At 41.3% G+C, this 12,097-nt stretch overlaps 1 protein-coding gene across 1 annotated transcript in view; it reads left to right on the plus strand.

The window, feature by feature from the left end:
* Positions 1–361: 361 nt before the first annotated feature.
* The window catches only part of ripor2 (RHO family interacting cell polarization regulator 2), a gene marked incomplete at its 5' end in the record, with an annotated part of 67,759 nt that continues 56,023 nt past the window's right edge, over positions 362–12,097 (plus strand). Inside the window, 4 exons of the mRNA XM_083899488.1 lie at positions 362–489; positions 6,397–6,541; positions 7,121–7,265; positions 8,020–8,178. Of these exons, the coding sequence (XP_083755614.1) occupies positions 362–489; positions 6,397–6,541; positions 7,121–7,265; positions 8,020–8,178 (577 nt within the window). The remainder of the gene's footprint in view (positions 490–6,396; positions 6,542–7,120; positions 7,266–8,019; positions 8,179–12,097) is intronic.

Here is a 12,097-nt window from a genome sequence, read left to right on the forward strand (position 1 = left end):
AAGCAGCAGAAGACTTGAACAGTGAGAAAGACAGAGAGTCGTGTGGAGCTTATAGGTTTAGGCTTGAATCTAACTGACATCTTTTAATATTAAAGTTATCTAGTACCAGTTAAAGGCCTATTTAGTGCATTAATTTTTACTTTACTTAGTACTTCCTGTAACGTCCTGAGTCCATCAGTGTAAGTGTGACACTGAGGGTCACAGACACTGAAGAACAGAAAAGGCCTCTTGTCTCCAGGTGTGACCGGAAGCATCAGGGCTGCACAAACACGGGCACCGCCGTCTCTGCGGCGCACCAGTCTGCACAGCTGTTTTGCAGCAGCTGTATCGCCGCTATTGTCCTGATGCCCCTCTTTGCACAATGAGACCGAGACAGAAAGTCAACGAGGGCAGGAGGAAAGGGAAAAAGACAAAATACAATAGCGGCAGGGAGAGACGAGGAGAGAGAGCAGTGGTGGTGACGGCGCAGAAGGAGTCGCAGGCTTCACGGTGACGCTTGGATTATCCTTAAAACACCATGTACTCCAGATTCAGGTCTTACAATTATATAAAGATGAGAAGATATCGATATGCTTGGAGTGAGTATGTCTGCTGTATCTTTACTTTTTCCATTTATTGCTAAAAAAAACCCATCTTATTTGCCATGCTTTCCTTCTGCACATGAAGCCAGACAAGTTTATTCAGACCCTCACAAACTGTGCTTTTGACCAAGTGGGAGCCACTAATGTTTGCACAGGCAAATGACCCTGTTTGTTTACCTGTGACTGAGTCTGTGATTCTGACAGTTTTTCTTTATTGAAAAGCCAAAATTAGGAGCTGGAGTGCGTGGCCTGTGTGTGAACATGCAAAAAAAAAAAAAAAAAGCACACCGTGTGAACTGGATATAACTATATTATGCCTTATTGTGAATGCTTCCTATCAAACACTTGAGGCCTGTAGTGATTTGCGCGCACACACTCGCAAACATACACGTGCACATCGAATGAGTCAGAGTGCCATGACAAATTGGATTTACCACGCAATGCCCTCATTATTGTTACCAGGGTAACCAGGCACCCCCTCCACAATCATGCTATTTTGTCATTCTTCTTCAAGGGAGGGAAAAAGAGGCAGTAATTTGGGTGGAGGTCTCTTCTTTTTTTTCTGTTTTTTTAAAAATCTGCTTCTTCTGTGTCTTGTTTTGATTTAACCAGAGCAGGATATCAAAGTTCTGTTCCTCAGCCCCTCCCCATCACTTACGACCCACACCTATGTGTCATGCTTTAGCGCAGGAGGTCACAGTGACATCACGAAATTCCTTGATTCGTTTTCCTCTTCCTCTTCATGTGTATACAATCTCTGAGCATTCATTGTACTTGGAAATTCAGTCTACAAAGACTTTATGAATTGGCCTTTTTGTGTTTTCTCCTCCCATTGTTTCTTCTTCGGCGGATAAGAGTTGACGTTTATCATGTTATTATACAAGAAAGTGTGTGAATTGGTTTAAAATCTCATGTTGAAAATCCAATATCGAGCTTATTAAAGTCAAGTGAGTGTTTTTTTCGTATATGTTTTTAACAAGTAAAACACTCTCCATGTGACTGAAAACCTCATGTTCATTGAAAAACCATGGACTTGAACTCTGTGACCTCAGCTTGAAAGTGGAAAAAATAACCCTAAATCTTGTTGTGATCATGTTGATGCACGGTTTTGTGCACAGTCAGTCTGATCTGAGGATTGCATACTTAGAATTTGACTTTTTGTGTATTTTCTGTGTTTGGTGCATGTTTGAAGCATCTTTCCATGAAGAAATACAATAATGTACTTAAATCTCCACATACAGGAGATCTGTACCTTCTGTGTTTGTGTAGCCTGGATGCTAAAGAGGTGACACTACCATGCAAATGACTGATATTTTCAGCTACAGTAACGTGGCGGCGCACTGATGCTCATTGTCAGGGCCTGTGAGTGTGAGTGTGTAGGAGGCTGAAGCCGCCTATTCAGCCTCCCGGGTTATTCATCATCTGGCTGGATTCAGATGCCAAAGAGCTCCATTGTTTGACCCATTCAAACAACACCATTGTACCGAGCGGACTCTGATTGTGCTCCTCTCTGCTCTGCCAGAGTAACAGACGTTTGTACGTGTGTGTGTGCTGGTGTATTTTACTGCGTTGTGTTTGGTGTCATTGTGTGTGTGAACGTTCAGTGTTGTTGTCGTGTAAATATCTTTCTGTGTGTGTGTGTTGGCATTGTTTGTGAGCATCTCTGCAGCATGCGTTTGCATTTCCCAAAAGCAGGGGGTTTTCTCCACTGTTGACAACAATGTCGCCACTCATTGAAATGCACAGCAGAGCAAACGCAGCACAAACGTGAAGCCGTTTTTCTGGCACCGCCGCCTACAAAACGACCCGCGGTCGGAAGCTGTAGCTGAATTGGTATTGGGGCTTTTCATAGTAGATGCCATCCAAATGTTCTGGGGATGGAGGATATGACTCTGAGAGTTTGGCGGTGATCGTGATGCAGATCTGGATTCACTCACGTTTAAAATGTTTATTACGGAAGGAAAACATATTCAAGTTTGTTGTTTAGGCTCTGATGTCATCACCCCCAGCAGATTATATACACAGAAATGAGGAAATTCTACAGGTGGATGCTGTGGTGGTTGTGGTGGGAATGAAGAACAGAGCAAATGTGATGATAGGCAGAGAGAGAGGCCTGGCAAGTGTTGTACTTTAAATAGACTGACAGGCTTCACTGCATTTGTTAATCTTGTGAGATTAGGACAGTAAACAATAAAGGGAAGAAACTTGGGAAGCAGAAATGCTTTTTCTACTCTTATGTTGGGGACTCGAGTCACATGACTTGACTGGAGTCAGATTTGAGGAGTTGAAGACTCAAAATGACTTTGTCTTATGGCGACCTTGAGTGTCTTGAAAGGCACCTTCAAATATAATGCATTATTATTGTTATTATTATGGAATATTGTTGAGTGTTACCCTCAGCCCATGTAATTAAATTAGGGACAGTTCAATAAAACTATTTCTTGTCCAAATCCGACACCAATATTTATTTACATTTTTATACTACTAAGCTATTAAAAAAAAAAAAAAAAAAAGAACATTTATTTCAATGTATCAACCACCAAGCCATAACTAGTCATTTTCAAAACATAATGTTACAACTGTGAAACAAATACCTGGCCAGGACTTTTTCAAAATTTTCTCAAATACAATTTGTTTTTGAAACACAAAAAACATTGGGTTTCTTGCTTTTGCGGCCTTGCTTACAAACCTGGCAACCGAGCGACACCTACACCACAACGTGTAATTCAATTTGACGCTTCAAATCCGACAAAAGGAAGTTAAGACAGGATTTCAGTTGCTTGCTATTTTAATCTAACGCTAGTTAAAGGTGCATTATGTAATAAATCTAAATCAACTGGCCATAAAATCCTCCTAATATGTCACAGACTCAGGAATAATGTTCATATAACAAACTGAACTCACCAACAACAACAGTACAGACAAAATATTTGCATTCAAAACATTTTTTGCGGACTGCAAATCATGTTTATGTTTTGAAATCATGTTTTGGCATGTGGCGCCACCTACTGCCGTCTACCAATCATTGCAGTCAGTAGAGTCTCAGCTGTCGAGCAACCACGGGTTGCCAGTTACGTGTGAGCTGCAATGGCGGAGAAAACGAAACCTAAAAGACCTCGGTATTTTAAATTTGACTGTAGTAACCGTTTTTGGCCACATTCTTACATATGGCGCCTTTAACATCTTGGTGGGGCCAAAAATCAGGTTATGATTGGTGCTTGAAACATGCTGTTTTTAGCCTAATTCTAAAACTATTAATGTCTTTTTTTTTTTTTTTTTTTAAATAAAGAATTCCATTGTATAGGACCATGAATCAATCTTTACATTGTGTGAGTAAAACAGTGTTTCTGTTACAGATAAAACTCAAAATGACGGTCTTTATTTTCAGCATAATTAATGTGGAATATCTGGTAAATCATCTTTATCGTCTATAGTCGTACAACTTGACTTGTAACTTGCTTGATTCTTGCAAGAATGACTTTGGTTTTGCTTAAGATTTGTTTGTATTGACTTGCATATGTGTGACCTACTCCCATCAAACCCTCTTCATGTCCTGAGAGTCATCAATAAACAAAGAACATTTCTTTGGCTGTATTTCTTGCAGTGCTGCGTTTTCTGCAGCTGATTCAGACATGATGTATAGTCAGGATCAATGAAGCTGCCCTGTTATGCAGAGTGTCTTATTGTGTTTTAAGGGCGGAGCTTTTGACGATGACTATGTGATGTGATGACTATGTGATGTATAGGGTGCATCGGCTGCAGTAAACAGTCTGCTGTTGCAAGCTTTTCCAAGCTCCTACTTTTCTCTCTTTTTTTTTCCCCTTTCCGAAGACAACATTATTTATTGATGCACATGAAGACAAATAAACAAATTACATAAGAAAGTGAAAATGCTTCATAGTCACCAGCTCATGTGATGATGATGATGATGATGATGATGATGATGATAACAGGGATTGTTTCTGCATGAGTGGCCTGTGCAGTCCGTGATTCTCCTTCAGGATCAGAGTCACAAAGTCAAAACATGCCTCTGTCTCACTGCAGTGAACCACCAGACTGGTTAGTGAGCATTCATTATGACTGTAGAAATAAGCCGTCTTTTATTATAGCTCTGTCTGCTGTTTATTTCATCACTTTATTTCTTGTTGTCGGGAACAAAAAAGGAGGTGTGTAGTTTCTACAGACTCCATATTGTCTTCTTAAAAACCGTTGAATGATTCTTTCCATAGTCTCATCAGCTGGATGTTGTCATATCCCACCCTGTCCTGTGCGCGTACGCGTGCGTGCGTGTGTGTGTGTGTGTGTGTGTGCAGCAGCAGCAGCAGCAGCAGCTGATTATCACTCCCACATTCATAATTCATTCATGGCTTTAAAGAGCAGTAAAGTCTGCGCTATCAGGAGAAAATAAATCTTCTTAGATCAATAACTGCTCCTCATTTTTATGACTAACTATGACAATGATCCTTTACCATGTTTTTGTGTAAGAACATAACCAAACCTGTTTCTTCTACGGTTGTAATTGAAGGAAGGACTCACTTTCTTTTATGTTTTCATGTTGATTGATTTTTATTTTCCTATTGGGATTGCAACTAACATTTTTTAATTGATTGATTGATTCATTCATTGAGAGATTATTTATAGACAACATTCCTCAATCAAATCAGCTTCAGAATCGCAGGTAAATGATTGGAAATATGCAATTTCAATTGTTCAGAATGAAAGGTTGACATTTTAAAATGGCATCTTCCTTCTTTCAGTTGTCGATACTTATGTAGCCAGTAGTCAGTGTGCACTGGTATAATCCAAGAAAAGCAGCAAACACAGTGTTTATTAAGTAATGCAATATGTCAAATTATTGACTGAGAGACTATTCGTTTATAAAGTTGAATACTAGTGCTAGGCACGTTAGCGCGTTAACGGCGTTTCCATGACGACTGAACGGAAAAAGGCACGCGTGACGTCATGTTTACGGGACTCCTGATTATTAAAAGGTGTCTCTAAAGTAACGCTAAACTTTAAAGAGAGGCACACATAGGCACATATTCTTTTAATAAACAGACCGCTCCAGTTCGATTGTAGGCTCGCTAACGGCGCTAAAGGAGCTAACGCAGCTAACGGCGCTAACTGGTGCCTGGACTCCGGTGCCGTGGCACGTAAACATGACGTCATGCGCTTCTTTTTCCGGTCAGTCGTCATGGAAACGTGTCATGAGTTAACGTTGACCGCCGTTAACGTGTTATATATCACTATTGAATGCTGCTGAAAAGTTGCTCTCTAAGCTGTTTCTATAATACATTTACCTGTGTAGGTTCACAGATGTTCTTCCATTCATCCGTCTTCTACAGCTTTATCCTCCACATGAGGGTCGCTGGTGCCAATCCCAGCTGACATAGGGTAAAAGGCGGGGTCACACCCTGGACAGGTTGCCAGTCCATCACAGAACCACATATAGAGACAAACAACCATCCACTCTCACACCTACGGTCAATTTTAAGTGTCTAGTTTGCCCTAAATCTGCAAATCTGCATGCTTTTGGACTGTGGGAGGAAAGCGGAAAACCTGGAGAAAACCCCACACACACACGGGGAGAACATGCACCACTACTGGTTCTATCCACTACACCAAAGCGTGTACATAATGCACTACTTTTCAAGTACATTCTTCACAGCAGTTTTGCCTCCAATTTTAGCCGTTGTCTTGGTTTCAGTTCCTGGTTTAGGCTGACAGATATTAACATCCACACGCATCGTCTGCCAAACACCTGACTGTGTGTGTTTTGTCTCAGAATGACCTGAGAAAATTGTCGTTGACTCAGCAAGCTGCCCACAACAACGTTCCACCTCCGTCCTGATAGATTTAGTGACGTGTCTCGAGTTGTCTGGACTAGTCTCGGTGGCGATGAATTTCAGGATTGTTCCCCGGAGCTTCAGCCTTCAAGGGAGAGGAAGTCTGAAGGAAGAGTAATAATGAGTTGACTTGAGGCCTAGATTCTATTTTGGTAGGGAATTGGTTTTTGTGTAAATGGGATATGAGTCAGAGAAACTGCACAGTGAGGACAGACGGAGGCACGGTGTGAAAAGGAGGAAGGAAAATGTGGGTTTTTACTTCTTTTTACCGTCTTGTTACCAGTAATTAGGGTACATTTGTAAACAGGTGAGCTGAGGGAATTATATTCACACATATTGTGTACTTAAATGCAATAGCAGAAATATTCTAGTTTTGTCCAGTTTTGTCAAATTTAAAGGGTTCTTTCAATCCAGCTAGTAGGAAAATATCCTGTCTACAGCACAATAAAGAGAATTTATCAAATAGTCATGGCATCAGGTTTATGTGTGTGGCTAAATGAGTTGTGGTACTTTGTGTTGTGATGGTTTGAGCAGAGCGTAAGATGTGAGAGCTGCTCACTGTTTGGGTTGAACACAACAGATGTTTGGCTCCGTGAACCAAAAATCTTTGTCTGAAGCAAATCCTTCTCCCTTTTTTTCACTGAATCAGAGCAGGTGAGAGTGTGTTTTCTTTTTTTGCCTGTGTGTCATGAGTGGCAGCGTAGAGGCTTTCAGCGACAGAACACAATTGCGTTATCAGCGGCGCAGGGGCCTCCGTGGTGTATGGGCCAAGTGGAAAAAATAGAGGGAGCAATCAGTGTGGGGCCATGGTTCCTGGTGAGCTGTGAAGGAATGACAAGTGGAGCCAAGTCCAGATCTCATATGCCATTCCACACACACAAACACACACACACACGCGCTCACACACATGCACATTTTCACACTTTTTTTTCCCATGCTCTTCCTGGCTCACAATACAAAATCTAATTATTGTTAATCACCAGGCAGGCACTCAAGCTGGCTCGTTGCAGAGATTCATACTGTGTGTTACTGTCTTTTACACACACAAACACACACATTAACCACACATCATGTCTTCACCGTAATCATTTACATTACGTGGACTTGATTTTTATCCCCATAAGGAAGACAAGTCCCCATAATGAGACAGTGTAAACAGATTTAGGTCCCCGAAACATACCTGGAGCACATAATCACATTATCACACACACACACACACACACACACATACCCTCCCTATTTGAACACTCACTCATACAAGTGCTCTTCAAACAGCACACTCTCACTTCAGCTTTACACAGGATGTTATGAAATCTGCACTGCTGCAGTGGCTGGGAGTTCTCTCTCTCACCCACACACTCACACACTTACACACTCACGCACACACACTCTCATGATCTTGCACTTAAACACTCACACACTCACACACACATATCCTGGTGCAGGCAGCTGAAGCTCAGCTCAATCCCAGTCCTCTCTCTCTCTGGAGCGAGCGAGGAGCCTGCTGGTGATCGCGCTGTCGCCTGAAGCGAAGAGGCCAAACCAGTGCTGATTCAATCTTTCCAGTCCAGTCACTCTCTCCCTCTGCCAAGCAACGGTTGGTCAGCTGAGGAAAAAAAAGCGAGGGGGAGAGAAGAAGAAGAAGGAGAAGGAGACGAGAGGAATAGTGATGGCGACGATGACCAACGTTGCAGAGGACGACCTGGATGAGAGGATGCGCGAAGAAGCAGAGGATGTCTTCTTTGGAGACGGTAGGGTCAGGCGCGATAGTGTGAGAGCAGGTGTGTGGGTTTACAGGTGTTGCTGCTCGAGGCTGAGACAGCTGCAGGAGGCTTACAGCGTGGCTACGGTGGTTGGTTTGTGGCTCATGGTGGTAACGAGGTTAAGAAGTGAGTGAAAGTTGCAGTGTGGTCCAGGGGGATTTCTTCAGCTGTGTAGGTGCGGATGGTTGCTGTATGGATGATCAGACTCTGATAGAATGCCTTGGTGATTTTTGCAGAAACGGGTTAGTAAATATCTGCATGATGTCTGCACAGGAACTGGAATAAGAGTTTCTGTATGTTCTGTATGATGGCAGCACTGGAGGCAGATTGTCAAACTTTCATTCTTTAACCCTTAGTGCTCACGCAGCACCGTGCACCCGTCCAGGTAAATTGCTGTGGGAATAATACACAACTCCTTATATGGACATCCTGGGGAGTGTGTTTGTAGGTCACATACTCAGGCTTTAAAAAAAAATTGTGTTTTTGTCTTCTTATGTGTTGTTGTGTCAAAGTTGATATCACATTTATATCACAGTCGGGATATGAAGTAGCTATAAGTGTGCAAGAGTCACAAAATAGACCGTTTTTCTTTTATTTTTGTTCATAAAAATGAGCCAAGTGCACTTTGGTCTTTGAAAAAAAAAAAATCAGATTGCGTAGGTTGTGCTGAAAGAAAGGAGGAGATGCTCTATGTTGCACATTCTTATAGCCCTAGTATATACTGTGTCTAAGTAATGTGTTCTAAGGGTTAAATGTTTTTGGTTTTTTTTGTGTTACTACCAATTACCTGTTTAGATGAATGGTAAATTAAAAATAATACTCGATCATACAACAAAAGAGACATTAATAATTTATTTATCCCAAAACAGAACTGTTTTTACATGCACTGATTGTGTGTGATGATGAATCACTGTGGTGAGAACTTCACACTTTTTTTGTCTCTCTCTCTGCAGACGCTCTGTTCACTTTGTATAAGCAGTATATGAATATATATTTATTTATTTATTTTAACTTTTACCCTTTTTTTTTTAGAAAGCGAGAGGTGCTGTGTCCTGAGCGGTGTGGGCGTTCTTGTGTAACAGGCACATGTTTTAAACCAAGCATTTTTCACCGACCGAAAAAAGAGAAGCTTTTGAACATGCACTTTGTGTTTGTTATTTTAAAACCAACTCCTCTCATATGTGCTCCTATCACACAGTTCAGAAAGAACCGACTGATTGTTATTCACAAGTCGATAAAAGTTCAGAAAATGGTTTATTCTGTGGAACAGTGTTGGCCAGAAAAAAAACATTACATGAATATGATACTAAAGTGCTAAACTGATCCATATGGATCAGTTTAGCACTTTAGTATCATATTCCACTGCTGTTTTAAAGGGCCGTTTACTTAAAGGAACAGTTTGATATTTTTAAGTATTAGTTGTGAGGCATTAGACACAGATGAGAAGATCAATACCACTCTCATACACGGATGAATAGGAACTGTTGCTCTGTCGGTTTAGCTTAAGGACTGAAAAACTGCTCTATCCAGCAGGAAATCTATTTACCAGCACATCTGAGAGTCACTTTAAAGGGGACATATTACGCTAAATCAACTTTTTAATCATTTAAATCCTTATATTTGGGACTCTGGAGGCCCTATCGGTCGGCAAAGTGTGAAAAAAGATGACTCACTCATGTTTTTGTGGTCCTCCTCAGTCTAAGTACAGTAGATGAAACACTCATTGTTGACTTCCGCGCTCACTGGGACGTCACAAGATGCTAAATTTCTGGAATTGCTGTCTCGCAGGCCTCCGCTTTGTCCCTTAAAAAATGTGAGAGTGCTGGGGAGTACGGTAACGGTATCCGAAAACCGGAAGTCCGCAAAAAGTTCTATTCTTGGCTCCACAGTGCAGCACAGAGTTCTACACAAACTTCCAGCCTCAGAGGATTTATCTGTCCAGTGGATACATGTTATATATGACGGCAATGTGCCTGCTAGAGCCTCCAAATGATCACTTTTCCAAATGCTAACTGCTGTTAGCTCCCAGTAGCCTCTGTGGCTGATGTCATTTCCTGTCCCTTAAGTTTTATTTAAGGTGGACCTTTAAGGTGGACCTAAAGAGACACTACTAAACAGAACGTTCTGAACAGGGCTGTTTTGGCAGGGTGATTGAACTGCTGTGGTGCTTCATCCTTATGGTATTTTGACCAAAGCATGTCACAGACATGTTCATTAGGACACCAGGGAACTAGTTTAACTTGGGGAAATGAGGTATAATATGACCCCTTTAACATATTTCTCTATAATGTTTGTTTAATTTCATCGCATAGTTGTGGCAGAATTCTATATTTGTCATTTCTGAATTGGTGATCATTCAATAATGTGTCAACATTTCAAATGATTCCTTTAATTTAACCCAGTTTCACAATTTCTCTTAAGTGTAAATTCACATGGACACTGTGCACTGCCTTGGTATTAATACATTTGAATATATACTTGAGCTGAACGCCATACAGGCTTTAAGTGTCGCGCAGCAGCTCCACAGACGATGAGAGGACAGTGAGAAATATTCCCACATATTCTCTGTGTAATGTATGTTAATGCCTCCACTGACCCACTTCTGACTGATGCTCTGTATCAACACGACCAGGAGGTAGGATACACGCAGTCAGCTGACAGCCAATCACAGCACACTCTCTCTCGTGCAGAGGCTGGCCAGCAGGCATCACTGTGTTTATTCATAGAGGCAGCTGAAGGTTGCAGAGTATGGAGCTCTTATAGTTTCTGTAATTTCTCTTCTCACTGGCTCTTTGACTGTGTCACTGAAACTCTATGTACTAGTGTGTGTCGTGTGGTGAATATTTAAGTGTTTCATTCTTATTGGTGCTGCATGTAAATTTACTACCACTGGCCCATTTTTCTGTCTTCATCATTAGTTTCAACAGCTTTTCTATGCCACAAAATTAGAATTTCATGTTAAAATAGCTCAGTTTGAAGTGTCGACGTGTGATTTTGCTCCACAGGGAAAATGACTGCAGGAAATACAGGAAATCGTGGGATTTTTTTTGTTATTTTGGTTTTTAGTTTTCCCTCGTTCTCATTTTCTTGTTCTATTCAATGGAAAGATCTTCAAATTAACTTAGATTCATGGATGTAAAACCTATGATGAGTTGATTTGCAGCCAGGACATTAGTCCATACGTTGGCAGCGATTTTAACATTCTGACCTTTACGAGATCGGTATATAACACAGATCATCATCTTAATCGTAGCCTATTAGCCAATTCACATTTGTTAAAACTAAACACATCTTGTCTTATTATCTGAGCAAAAACATTGGACAAAATGTTGGTGCTGTGGTGTCGCCAGTTGAAGTGTCACATTCCATCCTGAGAGGTGAATGAAAGCGTCCACTAAATCTGATCAATGGCATTCCATCAAGTATGTGGAGATATTCATTAATTCATCTTCGATTGCTTTATCCTCACTGGTGTTAATCTCGGCTGACATAGGGCAAAAGGTGTAGTACACCCCAGACAAGCTGCGAAAGCCACTGGTCATAGGTGATGTAATAAGGTTTTTGAAGCTGGTTAGGCAGTGTAAAAATAGATCAAATATTGAGTGCAAAGATAAAAGCGTAGAAGCCAGTGTCAAATTTCAGCTACAAACCCATTAGCTATCAGCTCTGTATTTACAGAGACAATAGCATCTACTGCTTCAGGGCACACGCGCTGAGTGACGTGTTACCTAATCACCTATCGCTGCCTCGTGCTGTTGTACTTGCATATTTGCACCTGTCTTTGCTGTGTGGTGGCGTGTGCGTGTGTGTGTGTGTGTGTGTAGAATGATGTATGATGTAGTGCAAAACAATGTCCCTCCAGGGACAAGTAATGGCGCGTCATTGTCATTCATATGCTGCTGTGAAT

Source organism: Microchirus variegatus (assembly GCF_963457635.1).
Source record: "Microchirus variegatus genome assembly, chromosome: 13".
NCBI classification, from domain to species: Eukaryota; Metazoa; Chordata; class Actinopteri; order Pleuronectiformes; family Soleidae; genus Microchirus; species Microchirus variegatus.